At 49.6% G+C, this 23,456-nt stretch overlaps 1 protein-coding gene across 4 annotated transcripts in view; it reads left to right on the top strand.

Annotated features, from left to right (window-relative positions):
• The window catches only part of NVL (nuclear VCP like), a 1,303,574-nt gene that overhangs the window by 952,522 nt on the left and 327,596 nt on the right, over window positions 1-23,456 (top strand). For all 4 annotated transcript variants that reach the window (XM_069608641.1, XM_069608644.1, XM_069608642.1 and 1 more), the window contains one exon: window positions 21,945-22,021. In XM_069608641.1, the coding sequence (XP_069464742.1) occupies window positions 21,945-22,021 (77 nt within the window). The remainder of the gene's footprint in view (window positions 1-21,944; window positions 22,022-23,456) is intronic.

Here is a 23,456-nt window from a genome sequence, read left to right as displayed (position 1 = left end):
GTGTATTAGCCTGTACAGCGAGTTAAGAGACATTTCTTTTCAATGCACAGTTTTGCCCACTGTTGATCGGTGATGGTGTGGCCTAGGTCAGCTTCCCATTTCCCTTTTTCCTCTGGGGGCAAAACCTCTTTAGTAGATTGCACAATTTTATATAGTGTGGAAATTAATGTCTTGGACACGTTGGAGGTGAACATGTATCCCAGTCAGTCCCAGGTGTATATGTGGCATTTTGTTATTGGTGCGAAGGGTAAAGCCAGCAGGATAAGTGTTATTATGTTGCTAGACTGTCTGGATCTATTTTCTTATTGTGCCATGGCATGCTATACTGAGCACCAATGATGAAACCAACATAAGTGTTGTGTGACCGAGTCAGAGACCGGACCCTGTCAAGAAGGGTTGGGGAACCCTCCCAGGCTGGGGTGGGTGGGGGGGGGGCTACTAGAGTTTTCACCAGTCCTGCCCCAGATACATGGGGTGGGAGCCGGGAGGCCCCCAGTTCCTGTCCCTGACTCTTCTACATGTGCCTGCTTGAATTAATGGAATACCACCTTTTCTCACCATGTGCCCGCCTGAACTGCACAATGCTGGCCAGTCTTTCTTGTCCAATAGGACCTAAAAATCCAGCATGCCTAGGAGTGGATGAACAAGTGAGTGGCCTGTCCAGGAGAGACCGTGAGGAAGGGCTGTATCGCAGAACAAGCTGTCCAAACACACTATGTGATAAGGAATGGTGTGAGGGATTTAACCATCACTTCAGCGAGCATGCAGAGCAAGCCGATGTGACGAATCCCTGGATGTCATCACTGCTTCCGAAGGGGGGAGCCCCTTCCCATGAGGCAAGGGAGGTAGGCCTTTACCCGATAGTCCTCTTGGGGGTGGTATTCAGTGGGGGGGGACCTCCTGGGAGGGGAAAACCCTTTGGGATCAGTGACGACCATATTGTGAGAACGCAGTATCCCTAGAATTGCCCCACCTCTTCTACACCACCTCCCTCTCCACCTTTACCCTCGTATGCCATGTATCTCTATGTGACAGAACTATAAAGTACTCAAACAAGGGTGATCCCTTATGTGTTACGAGACCAGAACTCCATCAGTACTGGGATGAGGAGGAGGCGTGGAGCAGTACTGAGTATCTATCAAAACCATGTTGCCCATTTTAGTAGTTCTCAAAAGCTAATTGGAAGAAGCTGCGCTCAAAACAAAGGACTTGACCAGGCCTGGAGGATCCTCAAAATGGAGTTCGCTTCGGGAAGACAGGTAGACGGGAGCCAAGCAAGAAGGAGGTTGCTGTTAACCTGGTTTAGCATGCAGGGGACAGCAAGCTGAGCAGCAAGGAAGATGCTCCTGGCAACCCCTGAAGGTCGGGAGCCTTGGAGGAGAGGTCCCAGGCCAACAAACAAGAAGCATGCCTGCCAACCAAAATAAGCAGAGGAAGCTCCACTGCAGGAGCACAGCCCACCTCGGGAACATTGCGTACCACGGAATAAGGTATGCTGATGAACGGGAAAGCACCAGGGGCGCTCTGTACAGTGACAGAGATAATGGGAACAGGCAGATGAGTCTAAAGAGCCATGTGAATGGGTATGTGACCCGTATTCATATAAAGAGAACACTACTTGGCAGAACTGTGAATCAGGTTTGGCAGGATACTACTGTAAAGAGAATACTGGGGGGGCATGGCTTGGAGCACCAGCGATGTGGTCGCTCCGCTGAAGCCGCCCGTGGATCGCCCGCTACCGCAGCAGAATTCATGCGGTTCCCTTGGCTGAAATGTCTCGCCAACATCAGCAATAAGGAGCGGAACCGCCAGAGCACAAGCGGTCGGAAGATGAAGAGCCTGCACGGAAGCTCTGCGCCCGAAACCGCCATCTGAAACACAGTGCCCTGCACCCCTCGGAAGAAGCAAGATGGCGGGCGCACCCACGAGCTCAGACGCAGCCAGGAAATGGAGGCAGACCCTACGTTGACTCAGGAACCGGAGCAGAGGAGAGCCCGGGCACAGCCTGCAGCCCGAAATCAGATGCACAACACGACCCAGACCTAGCATGACGGTGAGGGGGCCAGCGGAGCATTAGCCGGAGGGATCACCCCCGACTCCCAGGCGTGACACACGGCGACGGAGACCGCTGCGAGCCTGCACTCCACAAGCGTCTTGGAGCTAGCTCCCCCGCGCAGGATGGGGAGGCGGGAGGAGAGCTGACGGACGGAGCCCACCCCCAGAGGAGCGAGACGCGGCCGGTGGGGACCCCCCGGTGGCGGAGACCGTGGCTGAGGCTGCGCTGGGAAGGCCCGCCGCCTGCCCCTGCTTCTGGTGTAGCCCGATTAAGGCTCCACCCTCAGCGAGAGCTAAACACAAGAACCAGCAAAGGGAAACGCACTGAGGCTGTGCTGGGAGCCCCTCTCACCTGAGATAGCAGCCAAAGTGGGCAACACAGAAAATTAGCCTGGTACCCACCTCGCACAGACACTTGAAAGTGGGCCCTCAGCCCTGAAGGGCACCGAAAAAACAGAGACTCTGGACACAGACAACCCTGGCCTCTCCCACCAGCCTGCTCCGCTGGAAGACACCAGGACCCCGCCTCACCCCCTGCTCCAGCGGGCTGAGACCCCCAGTTGCGGATCCACACCTGCGGCCTGGGAGCACCCTAAAACCACGTGCCCCACATAAGGTCCCCTGGCTGCACAACGAAACCGCTGGTGTAATCCAACGACCTCTGCAGATTCTCTCTCCACGATCTGCCTCCCGTAACTTTCCTGGGGCGCCCCGGCCCACATCCCTGCCCAGCTTCATTGCCTGCAAAAACTCTGCCACAGCCGCCATTGACGAAACAAACGAAGGCCTGCAAAAACTCGGACATAGCTACTATGTTCTCGACGACAGAAAAGGGTAAGAAACAGGACCCTCCCAGTCTTACCCCGCAAACACCCCGTGGAGCAGAAGAAGCCCTCGCTATCAAGGGAGACTTGGTGGCTTTTATGGCGGACATCAAGACCGAATTCTGCTCATGCCTAGCAGAACTCTCCACCAAAGTGGAACAGACTGACCAGAGGGTGACTGAGGTAGAGCAGAGGCTGGGCGAGGTCGAAGATCGCTCACTGGAACATACAACCACACTAGGGGAGGTGCAATGCTCAATCAGAGCCCTACAAGATAAATACGAGATCCTAGAGTATAAACAAGAGGACCTCGAAAATAGGGCCCGCCGCAACAACCTCCGGATCCAAGGAATTCCGTCCTCTGTACCCGACAAAAACCTGGCAGAATACGTCAGAGATTTCTTTCGGTCCTTACTCCCAGATCCGGATGAAACCCAGCTTGTATTAGACTGCACTCATAGACTGCACCCACGCCAGGGAATAGACTCAGATCTCCCCCCAGATGTCATCACCATGGTCCATTTCTTCTCTACTAAGGAGGCCATCTCAGCGATCAGCCGTGCCGGGGACAAACTCTCTTTCCAGGGCTCACCGCTCCAGATTTATCAAGATCTCTCAATGCTCACCCTCCAGAAAAGAAGGGCGCTCCGACCCCTGGCCCTCTTTCTCCAAGACCAAAAGGTGCGATACAGATGGCTATTTCCAACGGCCCTGCAGTTCTCATTTAAAGGCGTGGTGCGACGTATCAGTCACCTGGAAGATGCGAGTAAAATCATTCACCCACCCTCACCAAGAGAATCCGCCTCACCAAACTCAGACAACTGGAGGCCCGGATTCGCCCCCCCACCATTCCCCCCCGAAGCCAAGGCGGCCCTCATGGTCAAGGGTGCAGCGGAACAACCGGAAGAGATAACTGAAGAAGTAGGCTCTCACCACACATTTCTCACCGACCGCTCAACCCTGCCCCGCAAGGAACCATCATCTTCGGGGTAAAGAACATGCGCCATTAACTGCTGCGGCGGGCAATATCCACGGCTCATGCCCGCTCCAAGGGACGTTACAACTCTGAGTCCTTGGAAATCCACAGTACTATATTGCTTGTTGGCCCCGTTGGCCAAGGGTGGGACCACTCAAACAATGTCGGCCCACCCGCTAGTTAAAGTTACGGCCCCCTGTTGGGGGCTCGTGTTAAAATCCCAAGTGCAGGTTGACCCCTTCTTATCTCTCACTAGCTATGGCGGTTGACCCAGGCGCTATCGACCCACCCCCCCCCCCCCAATCCAGTCAACGGGGGAGAATCTGGCCCCAGATCACCAAAACCTAAGACTCCTCTCCCTCAATGTCAATGGGCTAAACTCTCCCGCCAAATGGAAAAATATCCTGCAAAAACTCCAGGACGAGGAGGCCGCGTGGCCATGCTTCAGGAGACCCACCTGCTACGAGCAGACTTCGGGCGTCTCCGCTCCCGGCTGTATCCACTCCAATTCTTCACCTCAGGAGAGACTAAAAAAGGAGGCACTACAATCCTCGTCAGGAGAGACCTACACCCTCAAATCCTGGACACGAAGACATGCTCAGTAGGCCGGTGGGTAGCAGTCAAATGCCTCCTCCTTGGTGACTTGTATACCTTTGTCTCCGTGTATGCACCTAACTCTGGCCAATCGAACTTCTACGACTCTTTGAGCACATCCCTTTCGCGCTTCATAGAAGGCCAGGTGATGATAGGAGGGGACTTTAACGGAGTACCAGACCCGATAAGAGATAAGTCACACCCTCCGACTCCGACCGACTTCACTCAGGCATTGAGCCTCCTACACCTATTCAGATCCCTGGAGGTGGACGACTCGTGGCGGGTCCTACACCCCACTGAAATAGACTACTCTTTTTACTCTTATGTCCACCGAACCTTTTCGCGGATCGACCTCCTCCTGGCATCCCCACAAACTCTCGCCTTCGTCAAAGACGTATCCATTGGCTCAAGAATTCTATCTGACCACGCTCCAGTGATCATGGAGATCCGGGCGCAGAACCCCATCCCTAATTCTCCGCGTAAATGGTCATTATACGACCCGATCCTCAATGACATGTCGGTGAGAGACAGAATCACAATGGCGATCAAGAATTTTCTTGAAGAAAACCCAACTTCTGATCCCTCCCCGGCGAATAACTGGGACGTCATGAAGGCAGTGATTATTGGCGTCCTGATTGCACAGGGAGTAGCCCATCATCGGAACAGGCGGCAGACCAGGACTGCCTTGGAGGAAGAACTGAAAGCGGCAGAGGAGATCCACAAGGAAAAAGGCTGGTCCCCCAAAACGCAGCGAGCCCTACGCATGGCCAGAAAGAAGCTAGAAGCCCACTATGCGGAACAGACCATGCAATTAATGGCCAAGGCCAAACAATCGTACTACGCAAAGAATAATAATGCAAACAAATATCTGGTAGCCAAACTGGCCAAAATAAAACAAACTAACACTATCTCCGGCCTGCACGACCCCCAGGGAGTTGTTCAATATTCAGAAGCTAATAAACAGCAACTGGCGGTAGCCCACTTAACTCAGGTCATGACAGCTACTCCGTGAGACCGGCTCAAACAGAAGGAATACCTGCAGAGCGCAGCACTGCCCCAACTCTCCACCTCGGCAAGGGAATCCCTGGAGGCACTAATCACAGAAGAAGAGGTCGAGGAAGCCATTAAATCGCTCAAGACACGGGCCCCAGGCCCGGATGGATTCTCGACAAGGTATTACAAATTATTCAAACACCAGCTGACCCACAACCCCCCCCCCACCTTAGTAACTCCAACTCCTTGAGAGATTCTGGTTCGGTGACCCCCTCGCTGCAGGAATCAACCACTATTCTTCTACCCAAGCCAGGGAAAGACCCGAGAGACCTAGCCTCCTACAGACCGATAGCACTATTGAACATAGACGCACACCTGTATTCCAAAGTCCTCGCAAATCGTCTGGGTCGCATCCTACCGGAGATAATCCAGCCAGACCAAGCAGGTTTCATCCTAAACCGATCCGCAGGGGACAATATCCGGAGAACTCTAAACTTGGTGGACATCGCCGCCCGAAACTCCCAAAAACTAGTACTGATGGCATTAGATGCCACCAAGGCATTTGACCAGGTGGACTGGCCATTCATGAAACGCACGCTGGGGGCTTTTGGCTTTGGAACAGCTTTTCAGACAATGGTTCTGGGCAACTACAAAGAACCCAAAACATTCCTGAGGACCAACGGATCCATCTCGGCCCTGATCTCACTGTCCTGTGGTACGAGGCAGGGCTGCCCATTATCACCTCTGCTTGTTGCACTTACCATGGAGCCCTTTGCCCAGAAAATAAGACGAAACACCCAGATCAAAGGCCTGCAGGTCGGTCCCTCCCAACACAAAATCGCCTTATATGCTGACGACGTCCTGCTAACGATCTCAGAATCCCGCCCCTCCCTGAAGCATGCCCTGGCAGAAATGAGCAGCTACGGTGAGGTATCCGGCTTTTCAGTCAACTTCGCTAAATCAGCAGCCTTGGGCATTGGCCTCGCCCCGGAGGAACGGGAAACACTGATCAAGATGAGCCCGATCAAGTGGGAAAACAGAGCCATCCCCTACTTAGGGGTCTACATCCCGGCGGACCCAAAAGAAACATACCAGACCAACTTTCCCCGGCTATTTAAAGAACTGGAGGGAGACCTAAGATGTTGGACGACCCAGGAGATCTCCTTAATGGGGCGAATAACAGCCTGCAAAATGAACCTTCTTCCGAGGTTTCTTTATGCCTGCTCCTCCCTCCCAGTGGCAATCCCCGCACCAACCCTTCGAGATCTACAGATGAAAATGGTGAAGTTCATATGGAGGGGTAAGAAACCTAGAATTCACTACAAAACTCTACTGAGTGCCTCCAAAATGGGAGGGCTTGGAGTCCCGCACTTGCAGGCCTACAGAGTGGTGGCCCAATTGGCACACGTTCACGCATGGCAAACAATCAAAAACCGCCCCAGATGGGTAGAACTGGAACAGTCACGGCTGCCCCTACCCCTGCGATTTCTGCCACACATCCCGGCCCCCCTCAGAACACATTGGGGAGACCTCCTTCGGGCAACTAAACACACCCTGAGTACCTGGCACTGGGCACTAAAACGGAAGGGCGTCCCGAGGGGCCTGAACCCGCAATCGATGATTTTCCACAACCCAGCTTTTTCACCCGGGTCAAACCCGTGCAATTTTCAACGCTGGATAAAGGGTGGCCTTGAGACCCTAGAGCAGATGTACGAGGAAAATGCGCCATGCACGTTCGAACGATGCAAGGAGAATTTCCAACTTCAGGAAAGGGACAGATTTACCTACATACAACTGCGCCATTGGTGCTCACAGCCCCAAATCCTACAAGCAGCAACGCGCGTCCCGACTTCACTGGAACTATCGCTCAAGGACCCCCCCATCTCGAGGCAGGATATCTACCTTTTATAGACGCTTTTTAGGCGATTTCCTGGTCGAGAGAACCCGCTGCATGGCCCAGTGGGAGGCCGACTTGGGGCACCCGATAGAAGACCAAACATGGGTGGACATTTGGACCTGAGCACACTCCTCGTCCACCTGTGTCACCAATAGGGAATGTGTGCATATAAAATCATGCTGAGGTGGTACTACCCCCCCTCTTAGGCTCCATCACATGAATCCCAGGGTGGACCCCTCCTGCTGGAGAGTATGTGGCCACCCAGGCTCCTTTTTGCACATGTGGTGGACGTGCCCGAAAATCCAGCGATTTTGGAGACCGTGCCTGGGGACGATTACACAAATCACAGGGGCAACGGTTCTGTAGAGCCTGGCCCCGTCCTGCTGAGGATCCCAGTCCCGGCGATCTACCCACGCTTCGGGAATAAGGCGAAACTGTTGACCCAATGCCTTCTAGCCGGGAAATCAGTGTTGGCCCGCTACTGGAAGTCCCCGGACGGCCCCTGTTTAGCTCATTGGTGTCACATACTGATGGTGGAAAAGGTGACAGCAGCAAAGGCCGGGGTCATTCACCGGTTCCAGAACATTTGGGGCCCAGTACTGGAATATGACCAGCGGTTTCCTGCCCAGACCTATAAGCCTATCAATGCCCGATGGACCCTGGGAATCCGGGAGGAACCCGAAGGGGACACATAAACTATGGGGCCACGGAGAGGAGAGCTCTGAGAGTGAAGACCTTTGCAGGGGAACGGAGGGAGGGGGGACACGCCCGAGGGGAAGGGGCTGGGGGTTAACACGTCTTTGCTACTATTTACGATGTATGTTTGTCAAACTGCCTTGACTTAAAATAAAAAAAAATTTAAAAAAATTAAAAAAAAGAGAATACTACTTGGAAGAAAAATGAACCAAGTATTTCAGGACACCGCTGTTAACCTGCTGTGCGAGTCTGGTACCCGCACCTATACAAAGTGAACTGTGAGAGTGACTTACAAGAAATATAGTACTTGGCAGGCGAGAAAACCAAGTCTGTATATGACACCAGAGCTTGAAAGTGCATTCCAAACCATTCTTCTTCGTCGCAGTATCTGGCGGGAGGAACCAGGTCCGCCAACCAGGGTCAGGGACATGGGGACATAAAAGGAAACCTGAGAAAATGCCAACAAGGGAACAGAGTTTTCCCCAAACAAATATTTGAACTTTGCAAAAAACCTGTTGTGCAGGGTGAAAAGGAACCAAGTCTGCCAATTGGGGTCAGGGCCCCAGGGGCAGAAAAGGAATCCTGAGAAGGGCCAACAAAGGCCAACAAGGGAACAAAGATTTCCCCAACAATTGTTGGAACTTTGCAAAGAACTTGAACAAGGCTGGGGAAGGGAGATCTTCACCAATACTTAATGATTAAGAAGATTTCAGAACTGTCTTTTGCCCAGGGTATTGGGAGCCACCTTCTTTGGGTTAGAAAGACTGTTTTCATTTAGTCTAATCATAGAATGTGAGTGACAGAGTTAGGATTCTGACAGTGGACATTATTTCAGTTGAGTCAGGGAATCCGACTTTTAGAGTTAGGGCGAAATGGGGGTTTCTTTTCTTTTTTTTCACTTGAATACAAGTTTATAATATTGACAATGACCCATCCGCCTCAGAGTTTTACTCCTGCACCCTTGCACAGCAAATGAGCAATCCCCTCACTCTATGCAATATCCAGAGACCACTCCTTACCTATGCTGGGCCACGGCCGAACCTCATGGCAAGCTGGCATGCCAAACGCTCCAGAGAAACGTAACACAAACTGGTACATTGAGTGTGATGATTGCATGTCGCCATTTTGAAATGCAGGCAGACTCACATGTGAAAAGGCATTGGGGGCTTAAACCCCCTTTTATGTGTTTTCTTACCTGTAATGCCTCCACTGTTGAATGGAAAGTCAGCGATTGACCATGTCAAGGAGAGCGGTAACTAAGGGGGAAGGTGGAGGATAAAAAGAGGCTCCGGAAACGGGAAGGTGTGGGTTGTTTTGGTGCGATCAGGGGTTTGGGGGCCAACAGAGGAGCGCGTGGAGGTGGATCGCTGAAGGAGTGTGCAAGCTAAGGTATTGGTTGCTGAAAGAAAGTGGTACTTTGGTGTGATTGTGCATGAAAGGGTTGGGGGAGTGAATGATGAGGTGAAATGATAAGTGAAAATAGGGTGCCGGTGGGAGAAGATGTGGGTGGAGAGTAGTAGTAGTAGTAGTAGTAGTATATGAAGGGTAGTCGTAATGTGGAAAGATAAGGGGAGAGTTGTAGTGTGGAGAAGGAAGAATCGTACTGAAGAGTGGAGGAGAGTAGAGAGAAAGAACTTCAGAGGGAGAGACTGAAAGATAGAAATAGAGACGGAGAGATGATGGGGAGTTGGAGGAAGGGGAAAGTAGGATAGAACATCTGGGTGAAGAGTACAAGGGTGTAAAAAGAAAGGCACCTAGATTAGGAACCACCTAGATTATTTCCGGAGGGAGATACTAAGGGTGTTAGACCATCACCATTAGGCGGACAGAATTTTAGACAGTAGGAGTTATCCATATCTCAAGACTATTTGGGGTTTGAGAGGCGCATGGGCGAGAGAGGAAAGCGCCCGCACTAGACCAGGGATAGAGGGAAGGCCATTAGCAAGCTCTTTTCTAATTTCTTTAATGAAAATCATTGGACTGTCTTCGAGAGTTGGTGTGATTGAAGAGAGGGTCCCTGAAATGGCCCTTGTGGCCCCTATATTCATGACAACCCGAAGACTGAGGAACTAGAGATGCCAGCCACAGTTTGGTCAGCACCCAGGAGGGTCAGTAAATCCTACATATGTGAGCAGATATTCTCATAGACGACCATTCAAACCCTATACAGCTGACGTCTTTGCGGACAATGGTGCCTCAACACTGGGACAGGTTAACTAACAATTAATATCCAGCTGTGCTGACGCCATTAGAGACACCACGACATAGTAACATTAGCCACAAAGCAAACTTGCATCTCTTCACAAAGTTACACGGACACACAAGTGCACACACGAAGAACATGAATACACAGATCTATAGATAAAGGACAGATACATGCACATACTGTCAGAAGTCTTTCTTATTTTCTTTCATTAGCCAGAGGCAGAAACGCAAGAGCCAGAGTCACGCAAAACAAACTTGCAGCCACTTATTGCAACTAACCATATGGAACTTCAGGGCCATATAAGGAACCTGGAAGAACCGAATACTACTAACCTCAAGAGAAAGCAATACTATAACATATAAAGACATAGAGAAACCATAGAACAACTGTAGTGAAAGTGCATGAAGCCACAGGCCTCAGAACAAGGAATGAAGACATGCATACTTTGCGGTACCAAGCAAAGTGCCAGTGCTCGCAGCCAAGGACAAAGGAGCCACCTGCAAAATAGCAGAATAAATCCTCACTAATTGCAGACCAATAACCCAGTTATGCACTCCTCACCCAAGTGATGCTACTGAGCCGACCAATAGCCATTTACCAATGGTGGGAAGAGAAGCGAACAGGCAAGTACTGATACATGTGTTGCCCAACAAACATTGCAAGCTGCAGGCACTCTCTCAGGATAGGTGGATATACCAGTGGCAACAAGTGGGACACAGTCTTTCTCATCACCTTGAGAAAGTACACAGGGCGCTGAGAACAGAGCAGGGTCCGAAGCCTGAGGAGACCTGCTCCAGCCAATCAGGGAGCACAAAATTCTAGGGTGTAGGGTAATGGACAAAGACCAACGATAGTCCTGCAACCTTGTAACAATGTAATAGTCTTTGGAGAAGTCTCAGGTGAGACCACCTGACATGAAACAACCAGTTAGCTAACTCCTACAGGTGCCTTCTATAGGCACTACCCCCCAGCCACCCAATAGAGTGGGCTGTTAGGTTTTTGGGGAAGGATTCAGAGTTACAAAAGTCCATGACATGGGCCCAGGAGCTGTGATTGCTGGAAAGTTTGTTTTCTTGTATGATCCCTGAAAATAAAGGACGGTTCTAACTTGCCCTTGCCCTTTGCTGCATCCGCTGTCATTACCGGGGGAGGGTTTGTTGGGCCTGGGCACTCTGCTGAACAATGACTGTGTAGCACGAACCTCGGTCCTCTAGTATGCTATTTACATTATCTGGTGGGCATCCATCAGTTATTACATGGCTAGAATGGCCTATGTTAGTGAGCCAGTCTAGACCTGTTTTTGTTCTGTGGCATGGCATCGTTTACTGGTGAAAACAATATCAATAGTTTCTTTGATGGTAATGATGGCATATATTGCTGCTGTCTGCATGGACATGTATGAACACAGCCAGCAGGACAATGACCCTTATTACGAGATTGTCGGTAACCCGTCAGGGCTACATGCAGGTTGCTGCCAACCCTGTAACACTGTTTCCGCCAACTGACATCCCCATGCTACCGAGATATCATAGTCGGTGGCGGAACGGTTCTTTCCCATTCCCATGGAGTCCCATAGAACTCCATGGGAATGGGAAACCTGATTCACCGGCACCGTTAGTTACAGGCCTGACAGGAGTGCTGTGCCCCTACCAGCATACTTATAATTTGGTGGTCTGGAAAGGGTGTCGGTACGTTGCTTTCGGCACCTTTATTTCCGGACCGCCAAACTTGTAATGCGGCCCAATGTTTTTTTTATACTGGCATGTATTGTGGGCAAAGTCATCATGAAAATGTGTTGCAAAATGTTCCTGTCTACTGCTGGTGACTTGCATCTTTTAGATTTCATGGGTTACCATGCAAGACCAATTGCAAACTATGTGGCTTTTTACCCAATTTTTCACAGAACTTGTGCTACAAGATTCACCATTTTAACCCTTTATTTGTAAAATGTTAATTGTTGGGACAACTCACCTGAATTTCCCCATGGTTGGTTCAGACTCGCTCACTTTGCTCGATCTCTGTGGCATATTTGAGTCAAACATTTGCGCCCCTGCAATAAAAGAATACACGAGCCGCCACTGGTTAGCGCTCTTTTAAGCGAATGGGGGACTTGAGCTGTGGTTTTTCAGGAGGCCAGGGCTCATGGCATCTTGCATTTTTATAGTCCCAGAAGCAAGACTGCAAATGTGATCGTTCCAGTGGTCTCTGAGGATCCAGTGGCCTCTTAAACTTCCAAAAGTCTGCTGTGACCTGCATGGTGGGCATTCACAACCAAACACCTTGAAGGTGCCCATTCTGCTAGCTGTGGCCAATGGTCACCCTGGTCATGGAATGGAGAATTCCTAGCATGATCTTTGAGTGAGAGGAATGTAAGCGGAATGGAGAGTGCGCGGAGCAAGCCTTCCCTTGATTGACTTGCTGGTGAAAAGCGCAAACTGAAGCATGAGATGATCTGCTCCAGTAGGTTTCTTGTGGGAGACTCCCTTAGAGATGCATTGTGAGTTAGCCCCCCCCCCCTTCTTTTACTGCTGATTGCTCTGGTGCTGAAGTTGTTGTCCCTGAGCGCCACAACCATGATCTTAAGCCAGACTGGGAACGGAGCAGCTGGTATCCAGTCATGCAGGATATACTGTTCAACACTACTTGGAGTTTACCTTGGAGGGTCGATCTCCTGACACAATCAGGCAACAGGGTGTGTCACCCCAAAGCTGAGATTCTTGGTTTATGTTGGACTTTTGAGGGGGTTTTGGTTGAGGATTAGGCTGCTGTCCACTTAGTGCTGGTGCAAGTTCACTATTTTGTGCCATCGTAGCTCAACCTGTTGTACTTCAATGTTTCAGTTCGGAAATTATTGTTTTCTATGGCCAAATCAGGCTTTAGCATTGGCTCCGTAAAGCTTCACCTTCTGGCAAAAGGATACCTGAGCAGGGTTGTTTTACTATTCCTGTGGTTCTTCAGGGTATTACATGCCTTACTATTGAGGTGGATTTCTAGAATCTGGTCTGGTAGCCAGATTTTAGGGAAACACCCTAGTCATGATGAACAAGGAGCTCTGAGGGGCTAGCGAAAACACAAGTGGGTATAGGTGCCCCAAGTGAGTATACACAATATAATACCTTTTAATTCAATTTAGATAGTCAGTTATGAAAATACAGTTGTTTATTTAGGCCTTTAGAACACACTGAAAAATTTTACTAGCAAGTAGCATTATCACACAACACTCTATAATACAAATGTATGCAATCACCAGTATGTTCACTTATTATAGTTCATCGAATAACTCAACCAAGCAATACAGGTAAGTGATGCAGTAGTTTGATGGGAACCATGCACAAGTACAGTATCCCAACTTTAGAAATCTAAAGCCTAGGATGAATGAATAGGGCCTTGTGGCCAAAATGCACAGGGTCCAACGGAATGTTTCTCATTGGTCCGAGTTCTCTTTACAAAGGATGGATAGGCCTGTGGTGGTGATTAGTTTCAAACCATTTAAAAGTTCTAAAGCAATTTACCCAAGGATAGGTAAGTTCTCTCCTTTCTTCCAGACCCACGGCTAACCCAGCGGCAAGATACACAACACATGTCCGACAACCGAAGATGAATGGAGGCTTGGGATAAAGGCACTTGTTTCCATTGTTATCTTATGGAGGACATGGGGGATAGGCACACTGATGGCTACTCATCCCATTGACTACGGTTTTCCCAGATATCTTCTTGGATCACCTTGGGGCTTGATCTTCTGCAGTTTGTTCCAATGCGAGCTGCATTTTTGAGGATTCTTCCCGTCGGGTGCAACTGCAAGATGCAACCTCTGTCGACAAAGAAATGTAGAATCCACTGATTTAGACCTCCTTAGGACAATTCGCCGGATGGAGGAAGGTGTATTCTAGCGACATTCACCCTTTACAGGTGACGAAAGGTGTCCTTCCAGTTGCAATCACAAGAACTGCTGCAGGACAAGTTCCCTTAAAGTTAGGAAGCTGGAATTTGGGAAGAAGTCGACTTGCTGGTGACTACCAAAGGCCCGGATTCGAAATGTGGAACAGTGATGCTTCTGTGAGGTAGCCCTTGAAAGAGCTGGTCAGTCCACCAACACTCCAGGGACACTTCTGCTCTGAAGGGCTAGCTACTCCAGAATGCTTTGAGAGTAGTTGGTCCACCTAATCCAAGGGCCGGAACACTCCTCTGGGTCTTTGGAGATCAGACAGAGGAACAGAGCTTCACTGGGCTTGATACTGTAGTGGATGCTGGGCCACTTCAAGAGTCATCAATGATCTGCTCTTCTTCAAGGGATTTTTGGCTCCAACATAGATCTGAAGAATAGCTGCAGAATTCCTCCTCTTATCCAGGATCCAAGCTGGAAGCAAGTCCAGGCCCACCAATGGTAAGGATATGCACCATTCAAACAGCCAGCAGTTGACCAGTATGGGACAAATACTGGTTTTATATCTGCCCCAGTAGCAGACTTGCTGGGACTAGACAGTCCCAGCCCCCTTTCTGGGCCATACACACAAAGGCTCTTTAGCTTGCGAATGTAGCAGCTTTCTCAGGTAAGTGCATGACCGTACAGGGACTTCCCTGACCCGAGAAGACAGGAAGAAGACCAAACTCCAATATGACCAAAGACTAAGTGGAATTCTCATGAGACAGCCATTGTAGGGCCTAGCCATGTTTAATAGCCATATCTGTACACAAGTGTTTCTAGATGTGACGAGACAAGGGAGGGAAGACAGAGGAAGGACGGGACATATGATCTTATTGGACCTTGTGTCATTCAGATCGTGCAAGTGCGACAATGCAAAGTGCAGGAGTAAGGGAGATGGGGAAGTGCCAGGGAGAGGAAAGGGGGCAGTGCAGTCAGGGCAGCATTGGTCCGAGTAAGTGCAGCCCAGGCAGCGCAGCTCTGGGTAACTGCAAGGAGGCAGGGGGCTGTAGAAGTTAGTTACAGCCCCTAAGTGCGCGGTAGGCCCGGAGCAGGGGAGACTGATCATGAAGGTCCCCAGTATTCCATGAGACTCTGAGGGTGCCAAGAGAGTGAGTGAGTGAGAGAGAAAAAAAAACACTTTTGCAGAAACTGAAGGTCTTGAGCTGCCTCTGGAACTTCAGGTGGTCCCACTCAAGCTTGAGAGGGGCAGAGAGGCCATTCCAGAGAGAGGCACCTACAGAGCAAAGGGCTCGAGAACGAAGGTATTTTGGAAGCGAGAGTTAGATGTAGTGTGGGCTCCAGCCCCAGAAAGCCTTGTGGACAATGCAAAGGGTCTTGGACTTGATCCTTGCTGCCACCGGGAGCCAGTGGAGAGAGATGGTCCCTGGGCTTGAGGTCATGGCTAAATCTCGCCGTCCTGTTCTGGATTAGTTGCACAGGGCGGGGATGGTAGAGGAAGGTGGATTAAAAAAGAGGCTGTTGTAGTAGTCCAGCTTCGAGATAACCTGGGCTCTGGGAGAGAATGAGCTTCTGGGGGAAAGTGAGAAAAGGAAGAATACCTTGGAGGATGCGCAACTGGTAGTGGGCCTTCTTGGCAAGGTCCGTGATGTGAGGAGAGAGCGGAGTCGAAGAGGACCTCAAGGTGTTTTGCCTCACAGGAAGGCGAAAGAGGGCCCAAGGAGGGTGGCCAGAGTGAGAGAGGGAAAGAGGGAGCAGGGGTCCCATTGAAAAGGATCTGCGTCTTACTTGCAATAAGGCGGAGATTGTTGGAGGCGCACCAATATTGATTCATGGATAGATGGTCAGGAATGAGTGAGAGGAGAGGAGGCTGAGGTGAGCCTGAATGAGAATCAAGTGTCATCTGCATGACAATGAAAGCTAGAGGAGAAGGTAGAGATCAGATTAGCCAAAGGGGCCAAGTAGACATTGAAGAGCCAGGGTGAGAGGATAGAACCCTGGGGAATGCAAAATGTGGAGAGAGAGAGGTGGTAGAGAGAAAGGACCCAAGTTAGACCTGGAAGAGTCTGTCCAGGAGGAAGACACTCAACCATTCCAGTGCCTGATCCGTGATGCCCAGGTTCTCACAGGGTCAATTGATCAGGATGGCGTGATTGACTGTGTCAAAAGCAGAGGAAAGGTCAAGAGGATGAGGACAGAAGGAAGGCTGGAGTCAAGGTTAGAGAGCAGATCTTCACGGGTGTTCAGGAGAGCAGTTTCCATGCTTCTGGCTGCTCTGGAGCCAGATTGAGGCTGATGGTCATGGAGACAACCAACAGATTGAATGTGGAGGGTAAGCTAGGAGATGGCCAGCTTTTCCAGGAGTTTGCCCAGGAAAGGAGTGATAGAAATCAGACCATAGTTTGCCAGACAGGTAAGATCGGCAGAAGGCTTTTTAAGGAGCGGGTGCACAAGGGAGTGCTTGAGGAGAGAGAGGGGATAGATCCATTGCCAAAATAGTAATTGCAGAAATCGGGGGGAGGAGGAGGAGGAGGAGAAGGACCACCCCCGAAGCCCTCCACTTCCTCTCAGCCTCCCGGCACTTGCGTTTGAGGGCGGCGAGGTCAGAGTCGTACCAAGAGTTGCATTTGGAGATATGCTTCCAACGGATTCTCATGACAGGGGCAAGGACGTCCAGAGTGTAAGAGATAGAAAGATGCAGGTAAGAGAGGGCTATGCCAGAGTGGGAGTCAGCCGCAGGAGCAGGAGGGGCAGATAAAGTAGAAGCAAATGCATCTACTGACATGCTTCATGGGCCGAAGGTAGGTGGCAGTGCTGGGGCGGGCTTTGCCTGTGGGACAGAGTTTCAGTTGGACTGAGCACTGTCTGTTCTCCTCTGAAGAGAGAGGAGTGGTGAGAGGGTTTGAGGGTGGGGGGGATGTCTGAGGAGATGTGAACATCCAAGGTGTGTCGGGCAGAGTGTGTCGGACCAGAGGGTAAACTGGAAAGTGAGGGAGTATCGCAGAGGTTGCGTAATAGCCCAGAGGAGGGATTAGAAGCATCCAGGTGGATGTTGAGGTCTCTGAGGAGAAGTTGAGAGGTAGAGACAAGGAGAGAGCAGGAGAGGTCAGCCCACTCTGAGAGGAAGAGGGCATCCTGGCCAGGTGGCCTGTAGATGGTGGCCGCAGTCAGAGAGAGCTCAGGAGAGATAGAGAGGAAGACACAGGAGGAGTAGGCCTGTCTGGGAATGACCGAAGCAGGGACCCACTTTGGAAAGATCAGAGCTACAGCACCTCCGGGTCGGTTGGTTCTGGCCTCGTAGAGGATCTTGTAGCCATCAGGGAAGAGTGTCAAAACTTAAGACAGAGCTGGCCGTGGACCATGTCTCGATGAGAGCAAGGACATCCAGTTCAAATTCTTCGAGGAGGTGGCAGATGTCAGAGGAGTGTTTGACAGCAGAACAAGAGTTGAGAGTGGCAACATGGAGCAGTTTGCCACATTAGAAAGATTTCTGGGGTAGGGTACTGGCTTGAGTTATGCCCAGTGGAAGTGGTAGAGGGGCCCGAGAGAGGGCAGAGGTGGTAGCAGGAGGTAGCATAGTGGCCAGAGAGGAGCTGGAAGCTGCCAGCGAGGTAGCAGAAGGAGGAGGTGGCGGAGGAGCCAGAGAAATGCTATTAGGAGAAACAGGAGATGCCTATCGAAAAGGAGGCGATTGGCCTGAGGGCCCTGGACCAAGACGGTGCCATTCAGATAACCTCCCACAGAGTGCCACCATTAATGGGAGAGGAAGAGATAGGAGATGGAGCCAAGACCATATGAGGGGTCCATAGGTCTGGTGAGGGAACGACAAAGAGGATGTCAGTGAGAGTCTGACTGGAGGAAACAGTGATGTAGATATCAGCAATAAGGGATGCCTGGATGGGAGACCAGGATGTCCTTCTTGAACTTCTTCTGCCCAGACTTAGTGAGAGGGATAGGATAGGAGATAGAGTAGCAGTTGGAGAAGATTGGAGAATCAGAAAACACCATAGAGGGTGTGAGGGGAATGTAAGAGCAGGAGGGAGCGAAGAAAAGGAGGGACGCACATACCAGCGACACCCAACGCAGGATGATCGGGGGGGTGCGGGGGACACACAGTAGGGAACTCGCAGGAGGAGCAGACAGGTGACAAACAGTACAACGGTGCCCCCAGCGGGGTGGGCACCTAGGGAGTGGGAGAGAGCCTAATGGGACACAGTTCACAGTACAACAGTAACCACAATTGAAGGGGACCAGAAAAGGGACACAAAAGACATGGTATGACTAACCGCTACAGGGGAGAGCCAAGGGTTGCGCAGAGAGAGTGTATGTCATGTCAGACAGTTAGGGGGAAGTATGCACAAAGGGTGGGTAGTTTAGTAGTGGCTGCTCCCACGTCACCCACCTTTCTTACCTTTCGGTCGCTGATGGTCGACAGCTGCACAGCGTACTCGTACACTGCTCTGCTACCCCTTCCTGTCGTTGCTGGTCGATGGCTGTGCAACGTACTCGCACTCTGCACTGCTACTTCTTCCGGTCCCTGCTGGTCAACGGCTGTGCAGCGTGCTCGCACACTGAGCCTCTACTCCTTTGTCACCAAACATATGCGGCCCGCAACGCTGCGGTCTTGTCCTGCGAGGGCTTTGCCGTGGAGGGTCTGATCCTCGGTTTATGAAGGATGCGCTGTGTGGACGTTGCGCAACGTGCGACTTGCACACTGCAGCCTTGTCCTGCAAGATCAGATCCCCATAAATAGTAAAAATGCAACTGCTGCCACCAGCATTTATTTAGGCACATATAAAAGTAACCAAAATCCATATTTAAAAAAGGTTACACAAAGGTATCTCCATTGCACTGCACTGTAAGGTGCTGTATGCAATTGTGCAAATGCAAGAATAGAATTAAAAAGGGAGGCCTAGTTGCATTATTGTGCTGATAGTCTGAAGGACTGATCAGTTTCCCCATAACATGCGATCAAGAGGGAAGGGAAGCTGAAGGGTTTACTTGCCTTCAAAATGTCAGGACAGGATCAAAAACAGAGCAAAACTAATGGGGTTCCATAGTAAACTATGCAGGCAAAGTTGGGAAAAAAGAAAACCTTTCCTAACATATAACAATCATTATCATCCTTGGGATTTTATTGTCTCTCTCTAGGATCTTAATGTTGTTCTGTGCATTTTCCCCGGGCTTTACTGGCCAAAGTTAGGGAAATGGCACTGGCGTCTTTCAGTATTTAATTGGCGGACATTACATGCTGTACTAAATGGCACCTAGGAGTGGTGATGGAGCCATCCTGTGAGCTACATGGCCCTACCTGGTGGCTGTAGAAAACATTCTGAAGTGGACTGCGTTTGATGTGTATTCCATATCTGTGGGAGGAATAATTGTATCCATCTGAAAGAATGTTACTGAAGGTAAGTCATGTGTCCTCTAGGGTATAACTCTGCTGTCTAAAGCCAGACTTGAATGTACAGTATGTGCAATGTAGGGCATACCTCTGCTACCAAAATCTGACCCTTTAAGGTGCACAGTTTAGGGTATTGATATGTCTAGAGCCTGACTGTCATGTCCTGTGCAGTATGTTATGTTCTGTTCTAAATGTACAATTGTTATAAATACAGGAATTTAAACCACACTCCACTGCCATTTACATGGCCTTTAGGTGCTATGACCAATCTGAGAGGGAGTGGGTTAGGTTAGGGTGTCCCGGACTTTTGGAAGTGGTTGTTGGAGCCCAGGAGTCAGTGCAATGTTCTGATCTGACATCGGCCATGTGTTTTGGTTGCAGATCTGTTACCTGTTGGAGGAGTAGTCCAGCTGAGCCTCAAAAGATTACTTGGCAGAAAAACAAGGTCTGTGATGTTGACACAATGCTGACCCTTACATTCTGATCCCAGGTGGCTCTGGTGAGGACAAACAGTTCAGGACAGGATGTAAGATAGTCCCATGAGGAGCTGCAGCTCCAGTGGTTCGAGCCTGGGTGTCCCACAAAGGAGCAGGTAGGTTTGAGCAACAGCAATAATCCCACTTGTGGTCCAACAAGGGAGCACAAGCTCCCACTTCAGGTTCAGTGTGTATCAAAGGTCCAGGAAGCTTCAGGAGGGCACACAAAGCTAGACTGCTTAAAGTTCCAGCTGTTCACGCCGGCAGGATGAGAGGAGCTTGAAGCAGGATTTGTGTGCACAGAGAGCCAGAGTTTAACCCTTTAGAGTAAGCAGCGCAGTAAGCCTAAATGATCTTTAGCGGCAACCCATGTTTGCAGTATCTTCCAGCAAGTTCCATATAGGTTGTCTCTAGAATGACTTCAATTTCCCTAGTTATACACACAGACACAGCCTGGTGATAGCCCAACCCCCAGTTTTGGCACCGCCACTTTCACCGACGTACACACAGGTTTGTGGACTAAGATGCCTGATAAACACTCCTAAACCGCCTTCAATTCATGCAAAAGATGATTTTTGTAGCTCTACATAGCGTTCATGTAGACAGTCGCCTAAAGGGTTGTTCCTGGTGTTAAATGCCTTTCAAATTCTTCCTCGACTCTGTGATTCCATCTCAGATCCCCATAGTAGGGGAATAACATACATGTTGGAAGGCTAATGTATACCCCATAGTACTTGCTCAGAAAGGTTGATTATCGCAAGTTAGATTTGACCTCCATTTGAGACAGCAAAGTGGTAGTACTGGAGACAGATATGGGATCTCACCCCAACACCATCACCAATATATGCTGACAATTTGTTTGGTCAGCCCTTCGGGCGGTGGTGTTCTCACCATCCTGCAGCAAAGCTTTAGCTGCTTCCACTTGTATGACCATGAACAATATTCCTTGTGAGATGACTGTAATTGTGGTGGGATGCTGAACACCTCGAAGAACCCCTGAGCATGGCATAAAGGGCTGTCCCTGTCTGTTTGGCTTCTAACCACCGGTTTGGGAAAAGCAGGATGAATTTGCCTCCACAAGGAATCCCCTATTTGGTGTTAAAGTGCATAGTATGATTTCTCTCCCCAAAGCTTTTTTTTTTTTAGTATCCCTGTATCTTGTTTTCCACCAGCGGTGAATCCCTCTGTGTATGATAGTTAAGCAGTCCTCTGTTTCTTTTTAAGGCTTGCTGCCAGTCTTTGCTCGCATGCTGAGCACCCCCTGGTGCTGAGCACCCCCTGGTTAGCTACCCTGAGGCTACTACTAATTGTTTCAGTTTTAGACTCCATATGTACTATATTGGCAACAGTGCCCGATTGGTACATATTAATTGACTTCTAGACCTTGCCCAATTCAGAAAAGGATGGTAACCTCAAAGATAATTTGGGTCTTCCAGTGGAAAGAGATCTGAACCGAGAGGAGGTCGTCTAGACTGAGGATTGAGTGAGGAAAGGGATTCCAAGAACTTTGTCTGATCCCGAATGAGGAAGTCAACAATATCTAGGGACTATGCAAGGCCCTTACTGGGACTGTGGTGCGATCATGGAGGAGTTGAAAGTGGAACAATGTAGTAGAAGCTGTGCTTCTTTGTACAAGGGCAACAAACGGGCATTGATGGCCTGGGCCATTCATTCAACAATTTATTTTTGTTTTAATCATCTGTGAAATCATTGTTATAACCCATTACAATTGGTCAAGCTGCCTCCTTATATACGATTGCTCCAAGGGCTATTCTCTTGCTGCCTATGGACTATACAAGCTTATCTCTTAGCTGTGGATTATCATGCTTGCATTGAAGAGAGTTGTTTAGGTTATACTGTGTCTATAATTGTCTGCGTTCTTCTGAGCATTGCAAGGCATTCTATGTACTTTCTAAACAGTTCTACCTTTCTCTCCCTAGGAGGGTACACAGCCGCCTCTGGAAGCTGATGTGAGCCTGGAAGAGATTGCTCATGATCTGCGCTCAGATTGCTATACGTGAGTTTCCATTTAAACTTCTGTAGTTGAGGCTTTCTGATGTGTTATCTCACCTTGAAAGGTTGGAGCTCTGTTTTCAAATTCCTTTGTATTTTGGATGTGTCATGTAAAGTCGAACGAGTGCTTATTTTTAAGATAATTCATTGTATGCTCATTTGTGCTAGTAGCATGTAAACGAAACGGTCAACAAATCTGTAGAATACATGAAGGCCTTAGTCTTTTATGGCTTTCTTGTTCCATATTTAGCTTGGTCTGTGTGACCTTTTTTGATCAATTATTTAGATTAATCTCAATAGTTTAAACATGGAGTTTCGCAAAGGTATCAAAATCAGGCTATTCTCCTAATCCCATACGCACCACAGCAGTGCCTCCAGGCTAGGTCGACGTGTGTACACTTTCAATACTAACTACATCTAATATGCTATGCCAAGATATGCTATACACCATGTAACCTGTATATAGCCATATCGCCCTCTATGGAACACCCGATGTGCCTAAGATTGTACATCCACCCACCTGCAACTGTAACTAAGTCGTCTTCTTGTGACAGCGCCACAATACTTCTGGGCTGTTTGCGCTCTTTATAAATGCAAATAAATTAAATAAATGAATTATTGTCCAAGCTTTCCTCTGTGTTTACAAGTGCTCAGGGTAAGTGTACGGACTTGGCGGGGGTGGGCTGGTTCGACCCGGAGTGCACTAAAGCCAAGTCGAATCTTCTTTCCATTTTGAGCTGCCCAGGGGGCTAAAAAAACACCATTATTAGAGCCAGGTTCTGCTGTAAGAGGGTTCTGGCCACTAGGAAAAGGACCATTGATGCGGAAGCATTGAATGCCTGGATCGGTGCTTCTAGGGACAATGAAAACAAGCTCTTTTGGGAGATATCACAGCATGGTCCCCTGTATAAATACAATCCAGATGTCCCGGTCAGTGATGTGCCTGATAAGGCTTGGCTGTAGCATTTCTCCTCCCTATATAGTGTCTGTCGGGGGTGGGGGGCACTCTGAGCCTGTCACTGTGGGTAATTTAGGGAGCCTAGCCAATGATGGCAACAAGACCAATATTGTCTTTTCGGTAGATGAGATCAAGCTAGCCATAAATTGCCAACGCTTTAACCGAGCCCCGGGCTCAGATGATATCCCAGCAGATTGGTTTATTACAGCCCCTGATTTCTGGGCCCCTTTCTGGCTCAGGGTTTCAATGCTATATGTGCGGGTGGGGCAATACCTCCCTCATGGTCTACTGCGATTATCCAGACGATTTACAAAAAGGGATCTAGGGCTTCTCCCACCTCATACCGACCTATATCGCTTTTAGATTCAAAACATGCTTAAGCAAACACCTCAGTATCAAGCCAGTCGCCAGATAAGCGTACGCAAAGCAATGTGTTTAATAGGCATGATGGCGTCGTGCATATACTTGGTCCCACACGCAT

Source organism: Ambystoma mexicanum, chromosome 4q, assembly GCF_040938575.1.
Source record: "Ambystoma mexicanum isolate Mex_15411 chromosome 4q, UKY_AmexF1_1, whole genome shotgun sequence".
Taxonomy (NCBI): domain Eukaryota; kingdom Metazoa; phylum Chordata; class Amphibia; order Caudata; family Ambystomatidae; genus Ambystoma; species Ambystoma mexicanum.
This window is presented reverse-complemented; position numbering and strand designations above follow the sequence as displayed.